This window comes from Pezoporus wallicus, unplaced genomic scaffold (assembly GCF_028554395.1).
Source record: "Pezoporus wallicus isolate ANWC-B61680 ecotype Strahan unplaced genomic scaffold, APGP_CSIRO_Pwel_v1 contig_2372, whole genome shotgun sequence".
NCBI classification, from domain to species: domain Eukaryota; kingdom Metazoa; phylum Chordata; class Aves; order Psittaciformes; family Psittacidae; genus Pezoporus; species Pezoporus wallicus.
Window position 1 is genome coordinate 339,124 of NW_026635198.1, and position 26,504 is coordinate 365,627.

At 40.3% G+C, this 26,504-nt stretch overlaps 1 protein-coding gene across 2 annotated transcripts; it reads right to left on the reverse strand.

Annotated features, from left to right (window-relative positions):
- Positions 1-24,502, reverse strand: ASMTL (acetylserotonin O-methyltransferase like). Of its 2 annotated transcripts, none has more exons than XM_057411697.1 (13): positions 24,394-24,494; positions 22,476-22,607; positions 20,124-20,171; positions 19,432-19,496; positions 18,357-18,418; positions 16,575-16,683; positions 11,422-11,848; positions 8,613-8,775; positions 6,667-6,851; positions 5,680-5,809; positions 4,950-5,093; positions 4,260-4,382; positions 1-211 (listed from the first exon to the last, which is right to left on the reverse strand). In XM_057411697.1, the coding sequence occupies exons 1-13, from the start codon at positions 24,484-24,486 to the stop codon at positions 3-5; spliced, it is 1,890 nt and encodes a 629-aa protein (XP_057267680.1). In that variant the 5' UTR covers positions 24,487-24,494; the 3' UTR covers positions 1-2. The 2 variants fall into 2 exon arrangements, with proteins under 2 accessions (XP_057267680.1, XP_057267671.1); XM_057411688.1 differs by lacking the exon at positions 1-211 and adding an exon at positions 2,577-3,170 and having other exon boundaries at positions 24,394-24,502.
- Between the last annotated feature and the right edge of the window lie 2,002 nt (positions 24,503-26,504).

The following is a 26,504-nucleotide window of genomic DNA, read 5'->3' on the forward strand; positions in this document are numbered from 1 at the left end:
TTTTAGGTCTTAATGCAGAGAATAACATCTAACAAATTTCCCGTCACTCTGATTTTGACATTTGTGAATCCATGTTGTTGCAGTAAGGCTCGATATTCAGAGCCACTTCTCTCCTTTCCCTCTGTCTGCACAAGCATGTTCAAAGACTGCAGCAGAGCTGTGCTCCTCTTCTCATCATCCAGTACCATTTCTGCCAGCAAAATCTCACAGCCTAATTTAAAAACAAAGGCATGCAACAATACTAATGCATTATCAGGCAAGAGAATTTCCGCTATCATATGTAAGGATGCAAACTACCAGGTGCACGTGATTTCATTTATAATTTCTATGGATTTGCTCTGCTATAATTAATCCACCATTAAATGCATAATCCACTCCTCTAACAAAACCCAGGAAATTCCCTTCCACATTACGGAGGGATGAAACACTCACAACTCAAGTCACCTCTCTGTTTTTAGGGGAAGAAGGCATGACTTCTTGTAGACTTGGCATGATGGTTATGAAAAACAATAAGACAGGAATAGTAGCTATTTCGTTCGGGGATATATTGCTGCTCCCCATTCATACTGAAGTGTTGCCAAGCAGACAAAAGGGTGGATGGCAAGCAGCATAGAAGCAGAGAGAAAGTCAGTATTATTGTGCATTATTTCTGTAGGAACTGAGGCCTTTGTGGTGTGACTAACATAGGGGTGTAATATCCTGCCAAAAGATGAGGGAGAGTGAGGAGAATGCCAGCCCTCCAAAAACTGTTTTTTAAGAACAAAACCAAACCCTACATTAAATACTTCTACTATCCATCAGTCAGCTAACACATCCAAAAATGAACTCACGGTCCATACAAAGGGGCTTAGCCATTAAATAGCTATTCTCAAGCTTTTGTGCTGGGTAGCTCAGATGACATACTACCCTTTGTTTCTGTTCCATTCCTTTTCCAGGCAGAAGTACTGTTAATAGCTGTAACAAGGTCAAAAACTGATATAAAAATGATTGTGCTGGGACAGCCAACCAAGTTGTGTCTCTTCTTTCTTACAAACTTCTCTGTTTTCCTCAAGGATTCTTACCTCAGCATTCAGTGAACAAGTGCTGAAGTTCTTGTTTCTATTACTCATCTATCATTCCGTTAACCCTCATGTCTCAAGGACAGGAATTCCACAACTTCTCTGGGCAACGTGCTCCAATGCTTAATTATCCTGAGAGTGCAAAGCTGTGGTGCATTACCAGACACCATGCCCAAAAGAGTAATGCTTAAAGTGTATTACTGTTGTGCTTTAATCACAGACTATGTTGAGGCTGTATGGTAGCCAGGCACATTCTATTCAAATTTTACAGTCGGATATATAGTACTTAGAGGCACAGTTTTAAAGTCTGTGACAGCTACAGGTGTGCCAACGTTAGGATTGAAATTTTCTGACTCAGTTTATAGCAGCTTAAAGAATAGCATTATAAACTAAATTAATAATTATGACATGAGAAACATCTGATTGCTGGAATGAGTCTCTCTCAAAATACAAGCCTGTTAAGCGTAACAGCAAGTTCCACGTCAATACAGAAAAGACATTTAAAATTAATTCAGCTGTTGAATATTTTGCCCTTATCTCTTAAAATGTCTGTATAGATGTGATCAGTCAAATTTCCATTCATAAAAGCCTCCTGCCAAGAATAAAGCCCCAGTGATGTAAAAGTCTGGCATTTCCCTGATTTTACGCAGCTGAAATGTTCTGCAGTAAGCATACTTCTCATGATGAACTGAATCACTGTGGCACTTTCACTTTGCTCAGTGCTCAAAGTGCAAAGTAACTTCTCATTAAGTAATGTAAGACAAGAGTCTGCCAGGCAGATGAGTGACCTTTGCTCATCAACTCCTTAACTGGCTGAGGTTCATGATTCAGCAGAGGCATGGCCACTCTCACACTGGTTTACTGGGGTTATTGATGTATAAGTGTGACAAGCGAGAAACTCACAACTGATAGCAAAGAAAGCTAATCTGAAAGTGCAACTTTAATCTCTTGGAAGGCTTCCACTACAAAGTACACTTTAAATCAAAAAAAAAAAAAAGAAAAAAATTAATGAAGTACCGGGGAAAACAAGCAACCAACAAAATGTTAGGAAACGTGACATTAGTGACAAATTACTTGAAGAGATGGGATACAGTACATACTTCTCCAACTAAAGACTGGAAGAACATGAAGAAACTTCTATTTTTAATTTTTGTAACAATTTACACATAAATCCTAAAACTCAAGTAATGAGTCAGAAAACATATATGGCCATTTAACCATATTTAGAAAATCCCAAAACTGACAGGAACAGGTTTTACTACAGCCTGCGTGGGTGCATACTATGGCTGAAGTTTCTCTGTGACATTATAGATGCTGTAGGAATATGTTTGAGCTTGGTCCTATTTTCACTTTTGCTTGTGGATAAAGTGCTTAAAAAAGAGAGCACCTTTGAGTTGTTTTCTGTGGGGCTTCCCTCAAAAAGTGAAAAAGAGGACAAGCATCCCTGAATTCAGACAGATGGTGCAGTATTCACTTTTTTTTAATTATTTCTAGTAAAAATGAGCAGTAACCACTGAATATATTGCAGAGGGAGAATTCTCTTTAATTTCAAGGTTGAGGAAAACAAAGGTATTAATGTGACTCATAAAAGCTTTTAGTTTTAACTTGCCATGCAATACATCTAGACAGCAAGTCTGAGCTTAATACAGTCTGCAAACTAGCCATGATAACTGGACATGAACATATTTAATACATAGGAGTTTTGGTCAGACATTTCTTAAATGCATAGAACTCACTCCTGCAGAAGCTGAAGTCCAACTTTTATTCAAGGCCTATAGCAACTATTCCTTAGATAAACGGTCAAAACTATCCTAAACTGACAGTATGTGCTGGCTGATGAAGGGTACATTGCACAAGTGTTGTAAAAACTCAGCATCTCAGTCTGCTTCTGGGCACACTATGGTGACAAGGTCTGGAAGCACAAAACAACATCCAGTAAATTTTCTGTGATTTTAATTTGTACATTTGTGAATCCATGTTTCTCTAGCAGCTGTTTATATTCTGAGCCACTTCTTTGCTTGCCTTCAGTCATGCTGAGGGACTGTAGTACAGCTGTAGGAGGGCATGTCTTCTGTTCGTCAAGCACACTTTCTGCCACTAGCAAGGCACTTCCTGCATTTTCAAAACAACCCAAAGTGGTTCAGTAAAGTATTTCTAGCTTCAGGTTTTCAGTGTTTTGTTCAGAGATGGTTTCAGAGGACCTTCACACTAATGTTTTAATGGTATTCAGTGGGAATCAGTTGCAGAATTTTACTTTCACTAATCTCTTCCTGGAAGCAACCATTTAATTGTTAAAAGGAAGGGGGGAGTTTAGAGCACTGTCTTCACTTCAGTGAAGTTCAGATCACTTTTTGACTATGCTCTTAAACTAAGTTGTGTTTCCATTTGTACTAAGCAGCTCCTGTAAGCATCTGTCATACCCCAATTTTTGCATAAGATTAAGACAGTAACCCACAATTATCTTTTTTTTACCCCCCTCTCCCCCAAATGGGATTATGCTTTATGGCCTAGATCCAATTCTGAATGCTTCTTACAAAACAAACCTTATAGCTAGTTAATCCTGTTGGATTAAAGAAGCAGCTAATCTTAGCAGTGTAGGCTTTTCTACTTTTTGTAGTCTTTCATCTTTAGTACTGTGCAAACATGAGTCAGTGTGCCATAGCAGCCAAAGCAGCTAACTGTATCCTGGGGTGCATCAAGCACAGCATTGCTAACCACTGTACAGTGCACCGGTTCAGACCCACCTCAAGTACCATGTGCAGTTGTGGGCACCTCAATATAGAAAGGACATCAAACTACTAGAGGGTGTGCAAAGGAGGGTGACCAAAATGGTGAAAGGCCTCAAGGGCAAGACTCAGGAGTGGCTGAGGTCTCTTGACTTGTTCAGCTTAGAGAAGAAAAGGCTGAGGGGAAACCTTATCACAGCCTAAAGTTTCCTCAAGAGGAGCAGCAGAGGGGATGGTACTGATCCCCTCTCTCTGGTGGCCACCAATAGGACACAAGGAATGGAATAAAGCTGTGTTTAGCTTTATTTCATTTTTCATTAGTAGGTATTAATATAATGCAAGCACAGATGTTCAAGCAAAGACTACTATGATTGGACAGAAAAAATACACCTTTTTAATATGAACATCTAATGATTAATTATTATGTTTATCCATTAACATGTACCTTTAAACCCACAAAATGAAAAAAACTTACCTGGTTTGCAAACAGCTGCTATCTTGCTTAAAAGCACATGTACCTTTTCATCAGGCCAGTCATGAAGAACACGTGAAAGGATATAAAGATCTGCTTCTGGAAGATTATCCTTGAAGAAGTCACCTGTTGGAAAGCAGAGTTAGTACATTCCTGCAAAAACCACAGAGGACATTCCTACAAAATGAAATTAAAATACTGCAGAGAAACAAGGAGCTCCAGCAGAGGTAAAGAAAGAAACAAGAATGAACAGGTATAGGTATGCACTGATTTGCAGATAGGAAAGCATAGTTAAAGAGAATAGCAGAACACAGGTAATAATTTCATAACACATAAAAATGAGGAGAAAGCCTAAAGCAAGGAAGGAGACATTCAAATCTTTTGTAGCCACCATGTTGATCTTGCCTAGAAAATAAAAGCCTGAGATAAGGACATGGAGCCTTTGCTCCCAGTGGTACTGAAAGCATTACTAATTCATACTTATTTATCCACATTTTCCAACCATAGCCAGGTTTTTTACTCTCACGGGCTTGAGAAATACAATGTCCCCATTTAGCATGGGTAAGCATGCATTGCCTTGTACTAAGACAAGTCAGATTGGAGCAGGGTAGCAGACCAGTTTCTGCAGCAGAAGAGCCTGTGCTGTGCTCTAGGATAACAAAAATAAGACAAAAGATCACGTGTTACATTTACCTGATACAAACGTTACTGGAGCCGCGTGTTGTGCTGAAGGCTGAAAGTAAGAGGTGTTTGCAATGACTTCTGGAAGGTCAAATACTGTGACTTTGAGATTTGGGTATATTTGTACTAATTCATGAGCTAGAGCTCCAGTGCAACCTGTTGAAAGTTTAAAAAAGTCAAATCAAGTCTTTTCTCCCAGAATTTGCAGAAATTTTTAAAGACAAGGCTGTATATAACACTAAAATAGAGACATCAAATCAGAATTAAAACTACACACAAACCAAACCAATTCTAAAAGAATCAACTTTTTGTTCTAGCAGTGTAGTGTTTCAACTTTGACACCCCCAATACAGAAGCGTTCAGAAATAAATCCTTCATTACTTTTGAAAGTCTTGGACATGCTAATGGACAGCAACAACACAGCTTAAAACGGAGCTCCCAGCCCAATATTCTATCACCTGAGCCACAAATCTTGTTTTCTGTGTTGAGCAGTGTCAGTAGGTAACTGATTGTGACAAACACTCACTTACTTCAAACAACTCAAACACCATTTAAGTAACTCTGCTTTCAGTTAACTACACTTAACCCTTTTATCCTGACATTACCATACCAGCAAAATAACAGTAGACAATACGACTGCAGTTTTAGTAAAAAAATACACATATGTTTTAAGTAATAAAATATGGAACTGAAATCAAGCTTTTCCCTTAAATTCATATTAACGTTCAATTACAGGCAATACCTCCTAAATCACAAGCAGATTTAAACCGTGAAAGATCAAATGCTGTAGCCACGTCTCTTGCTGTTAGGTGGGCAATGCTGTGCATGGCAGCCATAAAACGTTGCTTCACTTCCTGGCTGTGATAATAGTCCTAAAAAGAGAAAAAAAAGCCCACAGTAATTGAAGTTTAGTTTCATGACTCAATTAAAACTATGTACAACCAAAGCAGTAGTTGCACACCATTAACATTAGAATTCTAAAATTAAAAGTGCCTTTGACTAATTGCTCATCCAGCTTCTTCGCTGTTTCACTGTAGTGATACTAACATTAGGCTAACAGGACCTTAATTTCCAAAAGCCCTTATTTCCTTTTATCAACTCTATATGAGGGATGTAGACATCTCCTCTAGCAGACTGGCTTCTTCAGCATCTAGAAGATTAGTACAAATTAAGAACCTCAGGATGTAGTCTGAAGTACACTTTTTAGCCAGCTCTGCTGTCAGAGGTGAAGTTCTGACACTATCTGCTCACTCTACTAGCCCTCGCCTTAACAGGCACAAATATTTATGCCCCTCAACCTGCTTCACCAAGTGGCTAATTGACAAGTCTGCATCAACTCAAAGTGACTTTGAAAACAGCTCTGATTATACAGACTGAACTGAATGCACAACAGCATCAAAGTGAATGGCATCCTATGTGGAAGGAGTGAATGTGTGATTAGGTACTACTATCTGGTGTTACAAAGGGACACGAACATAAACAGGCCCAGAGGTTGTTCTGAGGGTATGTTAGCTGGTTGGGCAACACTTTAGCCAGAGAATTTTCATCAGCACTCAAATTTCCCAGTATATTCTGTGATTGCTCCAGACTTCAGAGTCTAAAGTTGACGAGAACAGAAGTCTGGGACTAGTTACTACTAACTTTCATAGATGGTCCAGTCTCCATTTGCCCCTGGATCAGTTCTGGGCTCCTCAGAGATAGTTTCCATCCTAATGAGAGTTTATATTACCTTAAATAAATCCTCTGCTTTCTTTCCAAAGGCTCGATGGTTCTGCCTGCTGCCTTCTTTGACAGCAGACTCCAGGTATGTGAAGAGAGGCCAAAGGTGGTCATTAGAGTGGATAATGTAGCCATGAAGTGAGTATTCACCATCTGATGTCAGATACGTATTTGTTGAATCTGTATTACTATACCCTTATGGGAAGAAAACAATTGTAACCAGGCTTTGTTTCAGTATAACTGCTGCTTAGAATCTGAAAGCATGTCTTCCTGCATAGCTGTTAAATAGCAAGCAAATCCTGATGTTATCTTTACTGGGCAAATATTTATATGAAATAATTCTAATAGTCTTCTTAAAGGAGCAAGTACTTTGTTTATAAAAAAAGAATTTAGATACTGGATGATACAGATAGGCTTTTTTTTTTAAATTTTATTTTTAACCAGAGTAGCTCATTTAGACACCTAATATTTAATGGAGAGTACTATAAGTTCCTCATTCTTGGCTGCATTTTGCTTTAGATTACAGCTTCTCCTTCCCTTAGTTTAAGTTTTCTCCAATATGTTTTGCCTTCAGAGCTTTCTCCTTGGTCTTGTCCTCTAAGAGATTTGAAAACCTGCTTTATTTCCTTTTCCTGACACTTTACCATTCCAAGTGTTACTATGTAAATGATGCATATGTAAACTTATAACTACATAGAGTGGAATGGAAGAGGTAATTCTGACTCCCTCACCTATATACACCTTCAAGCACTGTTCCAGTTAGGAGCACTAAAATTTAAGTTGTTGTCCATGAAAATGGACACATTCCAGAGCATTCCTTGTAAAAACCCTGATTCACTGCTGAGGACTGTGACTCTGCATTGCTGCATCAGGGAATGGAATGTGGTCCTTATTTTAGACAGAATCATAGGATCATTTAGGTTGGAAAGACCCCCAAGATCATCAAGTTCAACCGTCACTCCAGGACTGCCAAGACCACCACTAAATCATATCTGTATAGTTTTTAAATACTTCCAGGGATGGTGACTCCACCACTTCCCTGGGCAGCCTGTTCCAATGCCTGACAATCCTTAGTGTGAAGAAGATTTTCCTAATACCTAATCTAAACCTCCCCTGGTGCAACTTGAGGCCATTTCCTCTTGCCCTATCACCTGTTACTTGTGAGAAGAGACTGATACTGACCTTGCTACAACCCCCTTTCAGGTAGTTGTAGAAAGTGGTAAGGTTCCCCCCTCAGCCTCCTTTTCTCCAGGCTAAACAACCAGTTTTCTCAACTAATCCTCCTCAGCCTTGTGCTCGAGGCTCTTCACCAGCTCTTTTGCCCTTCTCTCATTCCAGCACTTCAATACTTCATAGTGAGGGACCCAGAACTGAACACAATATTCAAGGTGCAGCCTCACCAGTGCTGAGTACAGGGGGATGATCACCTCTCTACTCCTGTTGGCCACATTATTGCTGATACAAGCCAGGATGCTGTCGGCCTTCTTGACTGCCTGGGCACAGTGCTGGGTCATGTTCAGCGGCTGTCAAGCAGCACCCCTGGGTCCTTTTCCACCAAGCAGCTTTCCAGCCACTCTTCCCCAAGCCTGTAGCATTACATAGGGTTGTTGTGACCCAAATGCAGGTGATACATCTGAGCTATCACACTGCTCCCTGAGACTGCCCACGGAACTGTCAACTTTTTCTTAGAAATCTGGTCAGTGCTATATTCAGAGAGAAAAGCAATCTAAGGTTTCCTCAAAGACTTGAATGTGTTCATTAGATAAAGCCTGACCTCTAGATGAAACAATTCCAGCTACTAATAATTAAAGCAAAGAAGTAACAATCCATTCCCCTTTCCCCCAAATCCAAATTACCCACAATATCAAGTTAAGCCCTGTGCCCTTCAAAGCAGCTCTTCCAGTCCTGCATCTCTTTTAGTACTATATGCAGTTGCAGAGAGGGGGAATTAGTCACCTTGTGGTGTTTTCTCCAGTAATCCAAGAGCAGCACACGCATCAAGAAGTCTTTCTGTTCCACACACAGAGGTTCCAACCTCATTTGCAATATCCACAGCCTTCAGTGGACCTTTATTTTTCAAGTGATCAAACATCTTCAGCTTAGAGGCTACAAACAGAGCCTAAATGTAGGAAAAAAACCTGTTGGCGTACTGTGTTTAAAAGACTGCAATCAAGGAACCTTTCACCTAGAATTACTCTGCAGAAGTACTCTTTAAGTGCATCAGAGTTTAACAAAACTCCTAAAAATTGCTATGATAATTACATAATCTGAGGGTTTCTTTCCTGCTATGAGGGTTTCATTATCTTAGCCAAGTAACAGAATTTTTCCAGAGGCGTTTGGGAGAGAAGGGAACTCAAAATACTCTGCAACGCAGCCTACAGATTTTGTAGGAAGACCACCTCTTTATTCCGGTATTTAGCATATCCTAATCTGTAAGACTGTCCATAAGGTCAAACATTCTTAAGCATCTGAACCAATGGCAAAAGATCAAATTAAATTTGATTTGCCCAAAACGAAAGGAATGGAAAGCTTCGCTAAGGCAGTGTAACAGCTTCAGTTGCTGTAATACTTGTCTGGTTAATAAAAATTAAGGGGAAAAAAAAGAAGAACAAAACTTCAGAGCACAACTGTCCTACATGCACACTTTCTAGAGCACAAGAGTGGAAGGGCACACAGCAATCACAGAATCCATTTCTTTGCAACTGCAGGCGACTATAATGTATTTAATCAAGGCAGCCAAGGAAAAAAAAAAAAGATTTGACATTCTGTTTGATAAAAATCAAATGGAGAAAAAGAGATTAATTTTAGGGAAGGTCTGCTACTGTGTGTGCATATATATCATATCATTGTCATCCTCTTTTTACAGTTTCCTCTGTTATTCTAATGAGAACATAAAGGTGGGATTTATTATAATCCAGGCTTTCACAATACTGAGCTAACTGCATCTAGACTACGACCATTTGGCTTCCAAGACCTGACCAATCTTTGAACTGATACCACCCAGAAACTGTAAGAACAGGAAAGAGAAAGTAAGAAGTGAGGTCAACAACTTGGTTGACTCAAATCACTCTTTCTACTATTTTGTAATTCTCAGTTAAAGGAGGTAGGGGGAAAAATCAAAGGAAAAACCCCAAAGGTCTGAGTATGGATCAGACTATGCAGATTCAGAACATACTAATCTTGAGAAAGTAGGATTTAACCCTGATCCCCTCCTGTTCTGCAACAGCAGCTGTTCAAAGTAAAATAGGTGGCAACAACTTCACCAGGAGGAAGTTTTGTTCTGCTTTATGAAGTCCTTGAAACAACACTGAAGGACCAAAATGAAAGGGAACTTGAGAGCTTTTGTGAAACTAAATGCCTTTGTGCTCTTATTCCTATTCTACAAGTGGAGAGATGTTGTGTTTTGTCAGATCACAGGAAGCATTCACTGCAACTGGTAATTAAATTTACAAAGATCCAAACCCTGAGGAAAAAAAATTTCCCAGTAGCTCAACATAAAACTCAGCACTTCATACTATGACATTACACTGGATTAGTGGGGAAAGAAAGCTTCTGCTTCTATTTCCAGTCTCTACCCTCTACTGCACAAAACCAAATTCTACATCCCGTAACTGTAAACGGTGTATATAATGTGCAAAAACTGATGAGTCTCCATATTAAATTGAAGAAATGCTAAACATCATCTCACCTGTTCAAATACATCAAAACCCATCTTCTATAGACAAAAAAAAAGGTCAAATGCAGCAATCTCAAGGCTGCTTTATTCCAAATCTCTCAGTACTGCTTTGCAAGCAGCACGCCCACAGATCTTCACTGACCACATTATGGTTTTCCTTCAGATCTGAGTACAACTTTCTGCTGTTTCAGCAAAACCATTGTTCACTGTCTGGCATGTTTCCCTACATCCCCCTGAAATTTGTTAAATCCAGGTTTGTCATTTCATTGCCACTTTAGCAGTTTTTTTCACCTCTTCCTAAAACATGACTGACTGATGGAAATCAGTGACCTATTTAGAATGACTGGTGTTTATTTCTCCTTTGCATTCTTCACTATTGTCTTCACTAGGTTGGAACTGAGTAGAAAAACTGGTAGCATGTAAAATGTCTAGCTACTTATTTCTCATCACACTTGGCTGCTACACAGAGCATGTGACCCGTTTGTAAAAAGTTACTTGCATGCCTCCTTCAGATACTGCGTATTATCAGCTAAACATACCTGATGAAAACAGGGTATATAAAAATCGCCTTAACAGGGAATAAAAAAACCTCTAAGATCCTCCACAGAATTCTAATGCTAAGCATTAGAAGTTAGAAAGGAAATATAATATATAGTTACTGTCACAGTTTTAATTCAGATAAGCTAACCATATTAAATGCTGTCTTTGCAGAGTATACAAAGGTAACTTCCTCTTTGATGTGCTTTTGTGAGCAGTAAAAAACACAAACCACCAAACCCCAAAACACCAAAAAATCAAACCCAATTTTTTGCTCTCAAGAGACAAAATTTGTTTCAAATGGGTAATTAAAATTCCATAGAACAGATAAAAGCAAATCCCCAAAAAACCCCAACATCTGTACTGCACCAGAAATTTCAGCTATCTTGGACTCTCTAATACTTTAGTGGTCATTTACTAATTATTACTACATTCTTATACCAGCTCAAGTATTTCACATTACCTGTTATATATTGAAGTCTAATGAAACAACTGTATCAGCCAGGCATGTAGTAAGCAGGGTTTTGTTTGTTGGAGTTTTTTTCCCCTTACCTTTGAGGCTCTAAATCCATCCATCAGCTCTAGAATTTTAGATGGAAGTTTTGTTGTACTTTCTGGCATGCCATTCTGATTTTCCAGAGGTACCATAAATCCACTTCTGACACTAGAACTGTTTTCAGAATTGTTAATAGATCTTGAGGAACACATCCCGCTGCTGTCCAACTTACTAGAACCTTTGTGCTCTGTGAAATTTGAAGATTCACTTTCTCCATCACTTAGGTTCTCAAAAGTGTCCACAGAAGGGATAGAGTCATGCTTTTTATGTTGTACGCTGTGTTTAGAAGGCGGATAGTACAATTCTGCTAGCTTTTTGCAGAAGTGATTCAGAGGAAATCCCATCACGTTCAAGAAGTCTCCATGAACATACTCAACTAACATTCCACCGAGAGCCTGGATTCCATATCCACCAGCCTTGTCCCTGGGGGAAAAGAAAGCAAAAATGACATATTTAATTACAGTTAAGAGTGAAGGTAGCAGAGATCACAAATACTCCAGACATAGTGCAGAGTCTGGAATAAAGGCAGGCCTACTCAAGTATTTCTACTAGGGGTGAGCAGCCTAAGGTGTTTATGCTTCAGACAGTCCAAGTGCCATAGTAAGCGAAGCAGGAGGGTACATCAGCTGGCTGTAGTCAGACTGCATTGACATAGGTCACCCAGCATTTTCCAAGTCCTGGCTACCAAAAAGGTAACAAACTTAACATTACTATTGCATCACACAGCTGCATCCTGACCCTCACTCTATTCCACAAGAGGCTGAAGGGCCTTAAGAGTATGTTAGCTCCAAAAAGAACTCACACTGAAGAAGACATCTTAGAACTCAAATGACTAGTATGTATCTTGTGGATCTTAGTCACAGAAATATCTAAAATGAGGATCAGGAAGACAGGATTTTCCTGGAGAGGAGCAACCTATTCAAATACAAAACCCAGTACTCTCCCACTAAGCCCTGTCTAGTTCTTGCATAACCCTCAGATATAAGCAGAGCTGTAGTTCATGCCACTGTGCTCTTAGATGCCATTGTAATACTAGTAATTTGGGGCACAAATGTATTTTCACACAAAGTAACCTTGGAAATCTAATTTGTCTTTAGGTATAGTTATGCAAATTCCACTACGTGGAATGGAAATGTACACAGGCAGATAAGCTGAAACAGACCCAACAATTTTATTGTCCACATTTAAGAAACAAGGCAGTTTGGAGTGTGCTTACTATAAGATAACACCAGAATCTGGAACCCTAAGTCAACAAACTTTGAAACCAAAGGTCAGTCTCAGATCTATTAACTTAAAATAGTATGGAATTACACAAACTACTTGTGAAAGAAGGTTACTACACAAAGAAGATTACTGACTCTTCACCTTAGATTTGATGAGAACCAGCTCTTTGTATTTTTAGAACTTATTCCTGGATTCCCTTTTTGATAGTCTCCTAAACGAAACAGAGGATCAGTATCCCAGCAAAAGATATTTTTGAATTGCTATGAACTGGGAAACAGGGCTTTTCTCTTAATCTTGCACACAGCAGCAATATCTAGCTTTGTCACGGTTTAAATTATTCCTTCTTTCATGACATACTTGAGACTTATACCATCTAAATTAGAAATATTCTAATAACTAAATAGTAATTTTATTTTTTAAATGAAGTAGCAGTCCTGTAGGATGAAGTCATTATGGCATATACTGACAGGGAGGCAAAAACCATTGTGACCATCAAAAACAGTGGTATCATACTCCCAGGAAGGACATTACCACAACTGCCCACATCTTGTGGATTTTTACACAGAGCTTCATATTCTGAACTGGATCCCGAGAAGGATTCTCTACTACAAATACAGGTCTAGTCCAAATGCATGAAGCTATGTAGTTAGTAAAAGTTCCACTGTTTCATCAACAAGCATCTTCCATACTAAGATCCAGAGTATATCAGTATTTACAGAGCTCTCAACTGTCTCTAGCTAATCTGATGGGTTTTGTAACTGGATACTTTTATTAGCATAGCACTAACATCAAGGCTTCATTTGTTAACAGTATTAACAGCATCAGTTAATTTATGTTATAATAAAAAACACAACTCCCTTTAAAGACCTTTTGACAAACAGCAAGATCACTGCTGCAACTGAAACATTTTTCAGTTACCAACTGTTATAAAGATAGATGATTTCAGCAGGAATGTGTGCAATATCCACTGATTTAAAGACAAAACCAACACCAATGAAAAAACCCCTACGATCAGCCAACAAACAAACCCTCACACAATGTGGCAGGCATGTGTGCAACACCCACTGTTTTTTCCTAAAAAAAACCAAACAGCCCCCAACAGACTCCCAAACAAACCAACCCACAATATACAAGGGGGGGGGGAAACGTTAAGAGACATAAAATAGAGGTAACTCTTCCAAATGTAACATTAAAACACACTTTTTTAACTGTAGAATTTGAACATGCCACAAAATAGTATAACCATGTATACAATATTTGTATTGTTCAACTGAGTCAATGATCAAATAAAACACTTTTGCAGTAACAAGCCCTTCGGCTCCTACAGATGAAGGGAGATGCTTGGCTGGGTTTTAGGTGGGTTTCCAAAGGCAAGAACATGTGTCTGACAATGTATGTGTCTTGGTCCATATAGCCATGAATGTAGAACAACTATTTCCTACAGACAAGTCAAATGTAGCAACATGACGTGAAAAAAAACAAGGTTCAAAGTCAATTTCAGTGTAAGAACAGCACAGCTTTCTCTGCTTCTGTAATCCTACACCTGGAAGATTTTTGCTCTTATGCTCTTAGAGCTGATAACCTCTAAGCTATCCATGAGCTTAGCTACACTGCAAGACTGATTATTTGCAAAATCTAAATTTTATGTTTGATATAGCTTTGAAAGAAGTAACTCTTATGATAAATCATACAAGGGAAGAATGACATTTACATTCTACATTTATTACTTCATAGTTAAGTCTGAAATTGTACAGCTCCAGCTTCTGTAATCACCTCTTTCCCAGAGTGCAGTAGGGTCCTTTGATTTCACTGCCACCATTCAGAGCAGAGTTACCAAAAACCACACAGAATCTTCAAACTGGAAGCTGTAGCAGAGATCAAGGAAGTTGTTCACAAGGGAAAGATTACAAAGTAAGAAGTCGGGTCAAAGAGGTGCGCAGAAACAAAGTTTACTCATTACACAAGTCCAAAACTGTTAAGATTATTACAGTCCAGCCTTTTCGTACAGAGCAAGGAAAGATCTGCCAGCCAGCAGAAAACCCTTGGTTGGAAAGAGAAACAGGAATAAAACCAGGGAAAGGCCATCTTTCTGCAGCCAAAATTTGAGGGGCTTTATAGCCTCATCACAGACTACCTTGAGTCAGTGCTCTTTACTCGCTCCTTATGCATATATTAAGTCAGCTATACACTTTTACAATTAGTCCCTGAGTCACCAGTGACAGACTTTTGAAATACTAGATACCCATTCTGTCCTTGCTATAAAAAGACCTCTGCCCAATACAAACAGCACAAAAGAGGCAATTTTCTTTTAGTTTTTCATGTGATTATTGATTTTTATGTTTTCAGAAACTTAAGCAGCCATTAAAAAAATAAACAAATGGTCATCTGAACTGCAATAGTGTTTAGAAAAACCTGTATGCACATAAATGTGTGAGCAGTATGTATGGGTGGCCACAGAGGAGGGGAAGAAAAAGCCCGTAAGAGACTTCACCTTACTGTTTTGCAAAATTTAAAAGGACACTATATTTAGTAGTTCTTTCCTAAGTCCAGAGCAAACTCTTCCTATTGTCTTGAAGACTGATTGGCTTCTGCTTCAGAAAGTAATGAAATACATTCTCTGAAACTCTGGTCCCTGAGAAGCCCCTGCTGTCACACCCCCTGCTTAGCAGAAGGAACAGAATTACCCAGTGCTGCTCATGAGCCTTTTTGCTTTAGCAAAGAACTGCTAAAGCATATTTTCTTCCAGAGGAAATAATCAGAATATCACAAAATATTTTTCAAAATGACATTCTTCCTAAAAATCCATGGTCATTTCTCCTGCATAAAGTTGCAGTTTGATCAGCTGCATACTAAAGATCACCTTCCAAAAGCCTACTAGGAATTTCTGTTACAAACTGCGTTGTTGCTAAAACATTCTTCACTACATAATCCAATTTAGCTTCAGTCTCTGTAATAAGCTGGGAACCTTACATGTTCAGAAAAATTGCCCCATTTACAGATAAGCACTTAAAATAAATTCTAAATCTACAGTGGTTCTTCTTTCCCCAATGAAAAGTGACAGTGCTGTTTTATAACACAAATGAGTTTAAAAAACACCATGACATTCTTACACAGTGAGAACTGAAGTTACAGAGCCAGAATTTCACCTCCGATCACCGGATATGCCATCCATAGTGCTAACTATGGCCTGATTTGCCTTCACTAAGCTTCAGCTAATACAAGGGAAAGGGAAAGCCTTTTTGTCTTCAAATAAGTTCAACAAAAAAAAACCAAAAAAACCCAAACCCAAAATAAACAAAACAATCTAGTCAGCTTCATCTTAGGAGTAGTTAGACATTCTGTTCTCATCCTATTTATTCTGGGGAATCAATGTTGTCTGTAAGTAACCAGTATATTACAAGAGTAATGGAAACATGGAAGTTAAGAGATAACTGTAGCATAGGAACGTATATAAGCTGGCCACAAGAATAAGTGAAAATTTAGCCATCATTCCTTGCAGCAGTGCTATTTTAATAAACTAAACCAAGTTCTAGTTTCCTTCAATAAAGTTCTCCAATACTAAGTCTATTCACCTTTTTTATAATGAGAACTATCCATTGCCTCAGGTATCCAAGCTCCCTGAATGCCTCTGTTAACAGAGAGGTAACTGTATATTGCATGAGTACTTGCTCTAATCCAGCATTTCAACAGCCTTCACTTCCCAAATTTCTTAGGGTACTAAAAAGGTAGTTCACTTTCCCTGGAGCAATCAGCTCTAGACGAGAGGAACAGAATACCTACCTTGCATCACCCATGCTATCATTTATCAAATACACACAGCAAAGCTTCGCAGAACACAGGACAAAATGGGTTTATGCCTGTAGCTAGTAACACACGCAAAGGCCTATTCCTAAATATTGTGTGATAGCTTCTGGGTCTTACTTACATTGGCTCCCCACTATGAATGTACTCCCACAAAAGATCTTCAGACAGGTCAGAAAATTTTACTTTAGTCTCTTCATAGAAATCAGTGACTTCCATCTCTAGCTGATTATCTACAGAAGGGAAAAGGTCTCATTAAAAGCAGAAACTGTAGTTTAAAGAGCGTAACAGCTCAGTTTTATTTTGCATTCATCTGACATTTTTGCTTGGGAAAAAATAAGGTATTACACAGATGTATGAAATGACTAATAATGCTCTTTAGGGACAATGGACTCAACTTTCCCCAGAAAGTGAAAGCTTGCATTTTCAAGCTCCACAGCCCTGTCTTGGGACACTTCCTATGTGGGATGCACTCGTAAATCAACAATGTTTATGCAGAACTATTTATGGACTCCTAGCATCCACATCCAGCACTGAGAACAAAGAAGGCTACAAACACCCTTCTAACTTTATGACTTTTGTCAAAGAACTCTTAACAAAACCTCATAGTTAAACATATAGCTGTTATAAATGCTTGAATGTGGATTTACATCTACAATGCAGACTCAGGCATCCAGCAGTTCCATCAATAACTATCACTGTAATTTTTGTATTGTCTCTCAAGAAATAACAAGATTATTTTTGTATCTAGAAGTGGCCGAGAGAAGGCCAGAGGTGCAGTAACAAACTGCACACCTGGGTGTGGATCCTGTTGCTAAAAAAGATGAAAATCCCATCTGTAACATGTATGTGGTGCTTAACAACAGTGCTTTAATTATAACTTAAACCTAAAAATGTATTCTACAAAACTCAGTTGATTGAATCCCTTGGGGAAATATGCAGATTTATGGTAATTTTATTCATTTGAATATCATATGGCTTAAATCTGTATATTTCAAATGATATGTGCTGTCACAGCATCAGTAGTACAGTTGTGTACATTTTTACTCTCTTCCTAAACAATTATTATTCTTGCTGGATAGCTCATAGGAACCCCTTGATAACATTGCAGCAGCTCTCTTTCTACTGTACTAGCATATTAGTAGGGGTACTGGATGACTGACAAGAGTCAGGAGCAATCATTTCAGTAAAGATTAAAAGCTGTAAATAATTTGTCTACAGAAAGACTATGTCCAGTAAAATTTCATAGAAATGACCCATGCAAAAGTTCCATTAAAAGAATGTTGGCATAATTATCAGAGGAGGTCCCTCAAACCAAACACCCCTTAAATTATAATGGTAGAGTTCTTATAAACCCCACTTGCTTACTATATAAATTATCTGATAAAGAACATTAACATATTGCTCCCTACAATTCATTACAATTCATTAACAATCTGAGGCATTAAGCCACTATTTCAGTCATCACCTAAAGCTTCCCTTATGTACTGAAAAGGGAAAAATACAAGCAACTGCTTTTATTCATCAGCTAGTGTAAATATAACACAGGAACAGTTAATATGGTTCAAATCTGCCCAGCCCCACATTTTGTAGTGCCTTACTTGAATTTCATTTAAAATGTTCCCACAGTTTACACTACTCTTTTAATTAGTCCTATAGCTTTCAGAGACAGCATTTCTGAAGTCTACTCTATTTTTTCATCCTCCTTCCTGTGTGAAAACTGAATACAATGAAAAAGCTGGCTTTTGTGGGAAGCTTTTAATTTACATATCGATAAGGTAATTCTCATCTGAGTAGGAAGCCAGTTCAGACTATGTATGAAAAATTTCCATTCTGTTTCTTCATTTGTACAGATCCTTAAAATTTTTAATGCAAACACTGAGTTTTAATAAAATGACACATATACCTTTACTGCTGCAATGTATAATAGCCACTCCTGTGAAAACACTGTGCTCTTTCCCATTCAACCTGTGAGGAGAAAAAAAACCATGGTTTAAGCAACAGTTTGATGAAATCTGCCATGTGCAAAAATGTTCTACATGATTATGTTACTACAGCCTGAGAGACAGACCATTATATTAATATATATGCTTGATGTATTATCCTAAACAAACATTTTTTTTATTTCAATATAGGTGAAAAGACATTGACAAAACAAAAAAATACTATAAAGAGATTCAGACATTTCAAGTCTCCAAAATCTCACTTGTACTGATGTCCACAGCAGTCTACAATATCAGCTTATTTATTGTAAACAGGAGGAAGTGACTATTTCAAATGCATAAGAAAAAGCCAATCAGCATAAACACTACTCTTGCAGGCATCTTCACTGAAAGCTGGCAATGAATAGCTAGGTGACGCAATTTAGACCAAACATCTGATAGGCAACTAAAGGTTATGTACTCATTTCATCTAGAATGGCCCCAGGGATCCCATGGCTAGCCAGGGGAACAGATGCAGAAGGCAGAGGAAGACCCTCCCACGGGCTCATTGGTAGTGGCTCCAGAGCGCCACATAGTGGCCGATTCCTTTTGAGAGCTTCTAGTTTTTCATTTAATGTGTAATAAATAGCATAAGAACTTGAATCTTTGAAGAGAGTAGTTAAGGAATAGTCTCCTAAATACTAGCCAGCCTATTTGAGGTAATCCATCTCACACTCCTACTATCCCCCCTAGCATTCTACCTAATTAATTGTAAGATGAAAGAGTGAGTGTCTGCACTTTATTCTTTTCATATAGAACAAAATTTAGAGGAGTTCTAAAAGGCTAAATTTTAAGTGCATTTCATACCCATGATTAAGCAACTGACCTACTGAACTTAGGCAAAAAACCCCACCAAAACAAACAAACAAACCGAAAACAAAACAAAAACATCAACCAACCAACCAGCCACGGAGCTCTTCATATACATCAATGAATCTGTACAGCTCCTTTTAGAACAGCTTAACATACATATTTGGAATCTTACTTAAAACTACAGACCTGGAGAGCATCCTATATGCATCTTGCTTATCAACTGGTTTCTCCAGAATTTGTTCATCCACAGACTAAAACAAAGATAGAGAAAGTGTGAGGCTTTTTCTTACTTTTCAGAAACTGAGGTCAGAAATTATATTTGAACCATAATTTCAGCTAGGGCTTCAAACATGAGTGACTGAGTAGAGCAAGAATCACAGGTGTTTTGTCAGAACATGTGATTTATTACCAAGCACATAACGAGTGCAACACTCCAGTGGCTGCAGCTCTCAAACAAAAGGGTAATTCAACCTCTTCTGTCCTTAACCTTTCACTGTCTCTGTGAAGATGACAGGTAAAAAGTGATGCCCACTACAAGGCACACCACCGAACAGTTCACATGATCTGGACTTCTAGACAGTCAACAACTGCCTGAGAACAGAATTTCCCTTACATACTAGATGATCCAAGGCAATATTTAATGTAATATTAGCATCTCTGCAAAAACAGCAGCAAAGCTTTTAGCACTCAGGATACCAAAACCTGCCTTGTTGGGAAAAAATACCCTAAAACCCATACCCACAAAACCCACAAGATACATCATATTGCAGGTATAACTTCTCAGTGAAGACAGCTTTCAAACTTTAAACCTAAAGATACAAGTACTTTCTACACTTCTCATAAATTAAAACAATGCTAAACCACAGAAGACTTCTTACCACAATAGTGTCTGCTCCTATGACAACATCAGGTGTTCTCAGGTGTTTCTGCAAAGGCATGAAAAAAAGAAGGTATTTCTCAAAAGAGGAAGAAAGAACAAAATCTTTTATAACTTATGGTAAGAAAACAAAGTTTGCTGGTTTACAGGTAGGACTCAACACTGGCCTGAGAACAAGACACTCCTTTTGTAGTGTTTACAAAATTTGTAATAATTTGTCACCATAAAAGTGAGGAAAACAGGAAGCATGAGCAGACCATTCCTAGGTCATGATTTTGCCTAAATACATTATTGATGAACAAATACATCCAGGAAAGAACTACCTGCATTCTCAAAAGTCATGGTCTTCAAGGTGGCAGGCACAATTCCTTTAAAGAAAGTGCAAGTGTATGGAAGCCAGGGAATACAGTCCTCTAGGATTGTTTTTCCAAGACAAGTTTTGCTAAAAAAGGGAACACATGCTCTCTGTTTTGGGGAATTGAGAGGTAGGAGTATAAACTTAAAACTTGTATCTGTCGTCATAGCTGAGGTTTGATTGATTTGCATGTTATGAGGTACATGGTTATTTTTTAACACATCAAGACAGGAAACTTGTCTGCAACTGTGATCATTATATTAATAAGAGTTTGTAAGGAGGTGATTTTTCTATAGAAAGGCTGTTGATGTGCTTTAAATAAAACTAATTCCAGGCACCATTAAAAAAAAAATCCATTTTGAAATCCACTGAATTAGCATTATCACAACATAGTGTTTTGCAATGAAAGGCCAATATAAGTCAGTTAGCAAGGCTGGGTTTAAAATTCACTCTCCTAATGTTATAACATTCTCTGAAAAGAAGCTGACAGAAACCTGGATAACGATTTACATTGGACATCATGCAATATTTGTTCTGAAGAGCGGTGACTTCTGGCAGCACTGTTGGTTTAAAGTGTTTAAAATTCCTTTTCTGACATCAGTATAGGTTCAAACAAACACCCTCCTCTCTTCCAGAGTTGTATTATGGTACATTTTGTGGGATCTTAATCAGAGAGACTTTGAAATAGGTCCTGGTAGGGAACAACCTTATGTACTCAGAGTGATCACAGCCAAGGCAGAAGTCAAATATGCCATTTACAGTGTAAGCTGTATCACTGGTTTTGACAATATTGAGGACACAAAATGGATGCAATGACTACAGAATCTGAAATCATGTCAGCTTCTCCTTTCTTAAAAGAAAATTGCCTGTTTCTTTGCCCAGAACGCTTTAAAACTGAATTTGTCTTCTTTTTCTGCTTTCCCCCAGCACCTCTACACTCACAAATTCTGAGCTTGTTGTGGTTTAAACCCAGCTGGTAACTCAGTACCACGCAAGTCACTTATTCACCCCTCCCTCCCCCCCCCCCCCCAGCAGGATGGGGAGGAGAATCAAAGGAATGTAAAACCTGAAGGCTGAGATAACAACAGTTTAATAACTAGAGTACAATATATTACTAATAATAATGATAAAGGAAATAACAAGGGGAGACAATATAAAATCAAAAGGGGAAAGCAAAAAAAGAAACCAACAAGAAACAGCAGCGATGCACAATACAACCACTCACCACACATCAACTGATACCCAGCCTGACCTGAGCAGCGATCTGGTCCTTTCGGGTAACGCCCTCCAGTTTATATACTGGGCATGATGTGCTATGGTATGGAATATCCCTTTGGCTAGTTTGGGTCAGGTGTCCTGTCTCTGCTTGCTCCCACCTTCCCGTGCCCCTCCTCACTGGCAGACCATGGGAGACCAAAAAGTCCTTGATCAGGGTAAGCATTACTCAGCAACAATGAAAGCACTAGTGTGTTATCTGTGTTGTTCTCAGACTAAAGTCAAAAACACAGCACTGCACCAGCTACTAGGAAGAAAATTAACTTTATCCCAGCTGAAACCAGGACAGTTATACTCCTGTCACAACTGTTTAACTACTGTTCAATGAAAGCTACAGCAAAGCCCTGGGTTCACATCAGTGAGTTTTTCCATAGAGTATGCCTCCACAGACAACAAATACCTGGAGTGCACAACTGTCCAGCCACATACCTGACTGCTGGAAGGAACTATGGAGTGTATGATCCCAAGCAGGCATAGGTATGCTGCTAAGAAAAGATATGTCACTTCTGTTTGTGGCAAGCCTGAACTGCAGTCACAAGTCCTTCTTATGATTCGGTGAGCTAATTTCAGGAAGCTATCTTTTACAAATGACAGAACAATATGCATTTGCCTTCAGTGGGGAAAAAGCACTGAGACCACCTAAGAAATACATGCAAATTAAGTCACAGTAACACACACCAGTTAAAGATGAAAATCTTATTGCCAAAATAGCCGGTGACTTACTACATGCATTCTGTTCGCTACTTCAAGAGCTTTCTGTTTTGCTGTTTCCACAGCATATTCATAAGGGGCTGCAAAATACGACTTTTCGAGTGTTTCCTTAAACCAGGATGGAACAACCTCAAACCGCAGGCCCTGTAACAAAGGAATGCAATACAGTCAATCTGATATTATTATTAAAGGTTGCTTCCATAAAAATCTAACAGTATAAAACTTACACATTTCACAGACTATTCTGATACAGGGTATTTTTTACTGAATTCATCCACCGCACTTTACTTGCATGTCAGTAGTACACACTCTTACAGGAGATTTGCCACCCACACTTTATCTGTCATTATACATGTGATAAACAGAAAACATGAGACAGTTTCTGTGTGGTTTTGTCAAAATCTCCCCTCCCCCCCTTCTTCCTGCGTCTTGCCTCCAGGTTATACCTGTAAATTTACTACACCCAGCAGGCACACCGTGCTTCTATTAACTTTGTGCATGCTTGAACCTTGGTGCTTCCCCAAGTCTCTGTTCTGAAAATATACCTCTTCCTATTCAAATTCAACTTCTCCCATGAAGAATAACAAGAGTAAGCAATCTAAATCTGATGTATTATAATACCCAAGTGTCATTCAAAAGCTCCCTGCAGCCTGCCCAGTGAGGTCAGCATGTGCTTCCATGGAGCCTGAATGGTCTGAATGATGGATTACAGCTTCCTTTGTGTCCCAAAAGTGCTCTGCAGAATGAATAAGGGACAGCTACCTATTCTGCTGTCTCTCCTCCTCATAATACTAATCCCATGAAACTTTCATACATTTCAGAAGCCAAAGTAAAATTTTCACAAATTTTGGTATTAAATAGCTAAAGGGCAGGTAATGGAAGCACATTTTTAATTCATGTAGTCTGTTGCAAGATCTTCCAAATTTTACTATTATATAGAATCATAGACCAGTTCGGGTTTCAAAGGACCTTAAGATCGCGTAGTTCCAACCCCCCCCTGCCATGGACAGGGACACCTCACATTAAACCATGTCAAGGCTCTGTCCAGCCTGGCCTTGAACACTGGCAGGGATAGAGCATTCACAACTTCCCTGGGCAATCCATTCCAGTGCCTCACCACCCTCACAGTAAAGAGCTTCCTCCTTATATCCAATCTAAACTTCCCGTTTAAGTTTTAACCCGTTACCCCTTGTCCTATCACTACAGTCCCTAATGAAGGCCCCGTTCAGATACTAGAAGGCTGCTATGAGGTCTCCACACAGCCTTCTCTTCTCCAGGCTGAACAGCCCCAACTTTCTCAGCCTGTCTTCATACAGGAGGTGCTCCAGTCCCCTGATCATCCTCGTGGCCCTCCTCTGGACTTGTTCCAACAGCTCCATGTCCTTTTTATGTTGAGGACGCCAGAGACAATTATGTTGGCATTTTCCAGTCTGAGCAAGTCTTCCATTTGCCTGATCACACCACCCCCTGTCAGCAGGATACTTTAATCCATTCTCATATTAACCTTGATGGTTAAGTGAAACTGATGCGCACGGTACTTGCTTACAGAGGAAAGCTGACCACGAAATACTGGTACTGAAAAAACAGTAACATTCCTATGTAAAACAGCGTGCACTCGGGGCAGCACCTGCCGTTCGAAGCCCAACCCTGGGCCTTTCTGCCTCTGCCCAGGCCGGCCTGGGGAAGGACCGCCGGTATCGCCCCGAGGCGCAGCACAAGCGGCTGCCGCAGGAAGCACGGCGCGGGCTTATGCCGGCTCTGTGCAGGCGGACCGGCGGCCGGAGAGGCGGCGGACACCGCAGGCCCAGCCCGGCGCTGAGCACCTGCACACCCTCAGCGCCCGGGAGCGGGGGTCGAGCTGCAGCACCACCGGCCTTCCCCCCCCCGGCCCAGGCGGGGAGAGGCGAGGCGAGGCGAGGCGGGCACTCACCACGTTGGTGAGGATCTCCTGCCGGCGCGGCGAGGCGCTGGCCAGCACCACCCTCTTGCTGACCAGCTTCCCCAGCACCGGGTGCAACACCATGGCGGCAGCGGCCCCCCGCTCCGCACAAGCTCGGGATAGGCCGTGGCGGCGGCAGCAGCGGCCTTATATGACGGCAGGGCCGCGGGGCGGGGCCGGGCTGTAACCGCCCTAGCGAGCTGCGGAGACCCCGCGGACCAAAGGTGGGGCAGTACGCGGGGTGGGGAGGGCAGGAAGTGCTGCTTCACGGCGCGCCCGGGAGCAGGGTGGCGCCCACGCCGGTGTTTCCGGGTCCTGGCGGCCTCGGGCAAGCGGGCTCAGCTGGCTATGGAGGCGTGGGTGCTGCGTGGGGAGCCGCCACCGGCAGCAGGCTTAAATAAAGAGGGACAGACATCAGGGACAGACACAGATTCCGTGTCGTAGGAGCCACGTTTAGCACCACACAGACCCGTTCCGATAGTTCTTGAATAAACTGAAAGAGGGTAGATTTAAATTGGATATAAAGGAGAAGTTCTTCGCTATGCGGATAGTGAGGCACTGGCACACGTTGCCCAGAGAAGCTGTGGCTTTGCCCCATCCCTGGCAGTGTTCAAGCCCAGGTTGGATGGGGCTTTGAGCAACCTGGTCTAGTGGAAGGTGTCCCTGCCCATGGCAGGGTTGGAACCGGATGATCTTTAAGGTCTCTTCCAACGCAAACCATTCTGTGATTCCTAGCGTTGGCAAAGAGGCAATACTATTCATTTTTTTTCGTCAGAAGGAACTATGATCATCGCCTGATTTGATGCAAATCTTAGATATTCTCTGTTTGGCCTTTTAAGCAAGTAAAGTTGAACATAAAAAGTCCAATATAAAAAGTCAGATTAATTCCCAATAAAATAAATATATATTCAACAGTGAGTCTGAGTAGTGCCAGCCAGCACCCATGGTCACACTATGACACGTGTATATGTGTGTGAATGGCTAGCCACAGAGCATGCTCAGACACAAACAGCATCCAAAGACTGCTGTTCCACTTGCTGGCTGGTCAGGACAAAGGTCTGGTAGTGGAAAAATACATGCATGCAGGCACACATACATATCTAACAACCCTGTCATATTCAGTGTGGACCCCTCCAGTAGCAGAGCTCAGACAGGGCTCCTGTGGTAGCAGGAGGGGCTGGGGCAGAGGACTCTTTTGCCCCTGTGGGGCTGCTGGGGTACCCCCACCCTTGGGCCTCCTGCTGCTGTCATGGTGCAGGGGATCAAGCTGTATTCACCACAACCTCACAGGTTGTACATTGTCCTAAGTAACAGAATTTAAATTTTGAAACTACTATTTTTTTAAAGGGGTGGCAGTGACTTGAGAGCAGAATAGAAAAGTTATCTTTAAAAATGCTTAAAAAAATACTGTGAACCTAGGGAAATTATACTGAATTGAAAATGCAAATAAAATGCTTAGATTAACTGTGAATGAAGAGAGCTGTCCTCTGCAAATCCATAATACTGAAAATAGTTCTGGGATAGCTGGAGAGCCAACTAGGAAAAATGCGTTTTTGTGGAAAAGGGGGAGGAGTAGTCTTGTCATAGAATCATAAAATCATAGAATGGTTTCGGTTGGCAAGGACCTTAAGATCACCTAGTTCCAACCCCCCTGCCGTGTTCAGGGACACCTCACACTAAACCATGTCACCCAAGGCTCTGTCCAGCCTGGCCTTGAACACTGCCAGGGATGGAGCATTTACCACTTCTTTGGGTAATTCCAATGCCTCACCACCCTCACAGTAAAGCACTTTCCTTGTATCTAACTTGATGTTCCTCTTCTTAAGTTTAAGCCGTCATCCTGTCACTACAGTACCTAATGAAGAGTCCCTCTCCAGCACCCTTGTAGTCCTCCTTCAGATACTGGAATACTGCTATGAGGTTTCCATGCACCCCAACTTTCTCAGCCTGTCTTCATACGGGAGGTGCTCCAGTCCTCTGATCATCCTCATGGGCCTCCTCTGGACCATATGAGAAAAAGCCAAACCACATCACATCAGCTACCACAGCTGGAAGAGATTTGACGAGTAATCATCATTAACTGCTCTGTAGCAGCCTTGCAA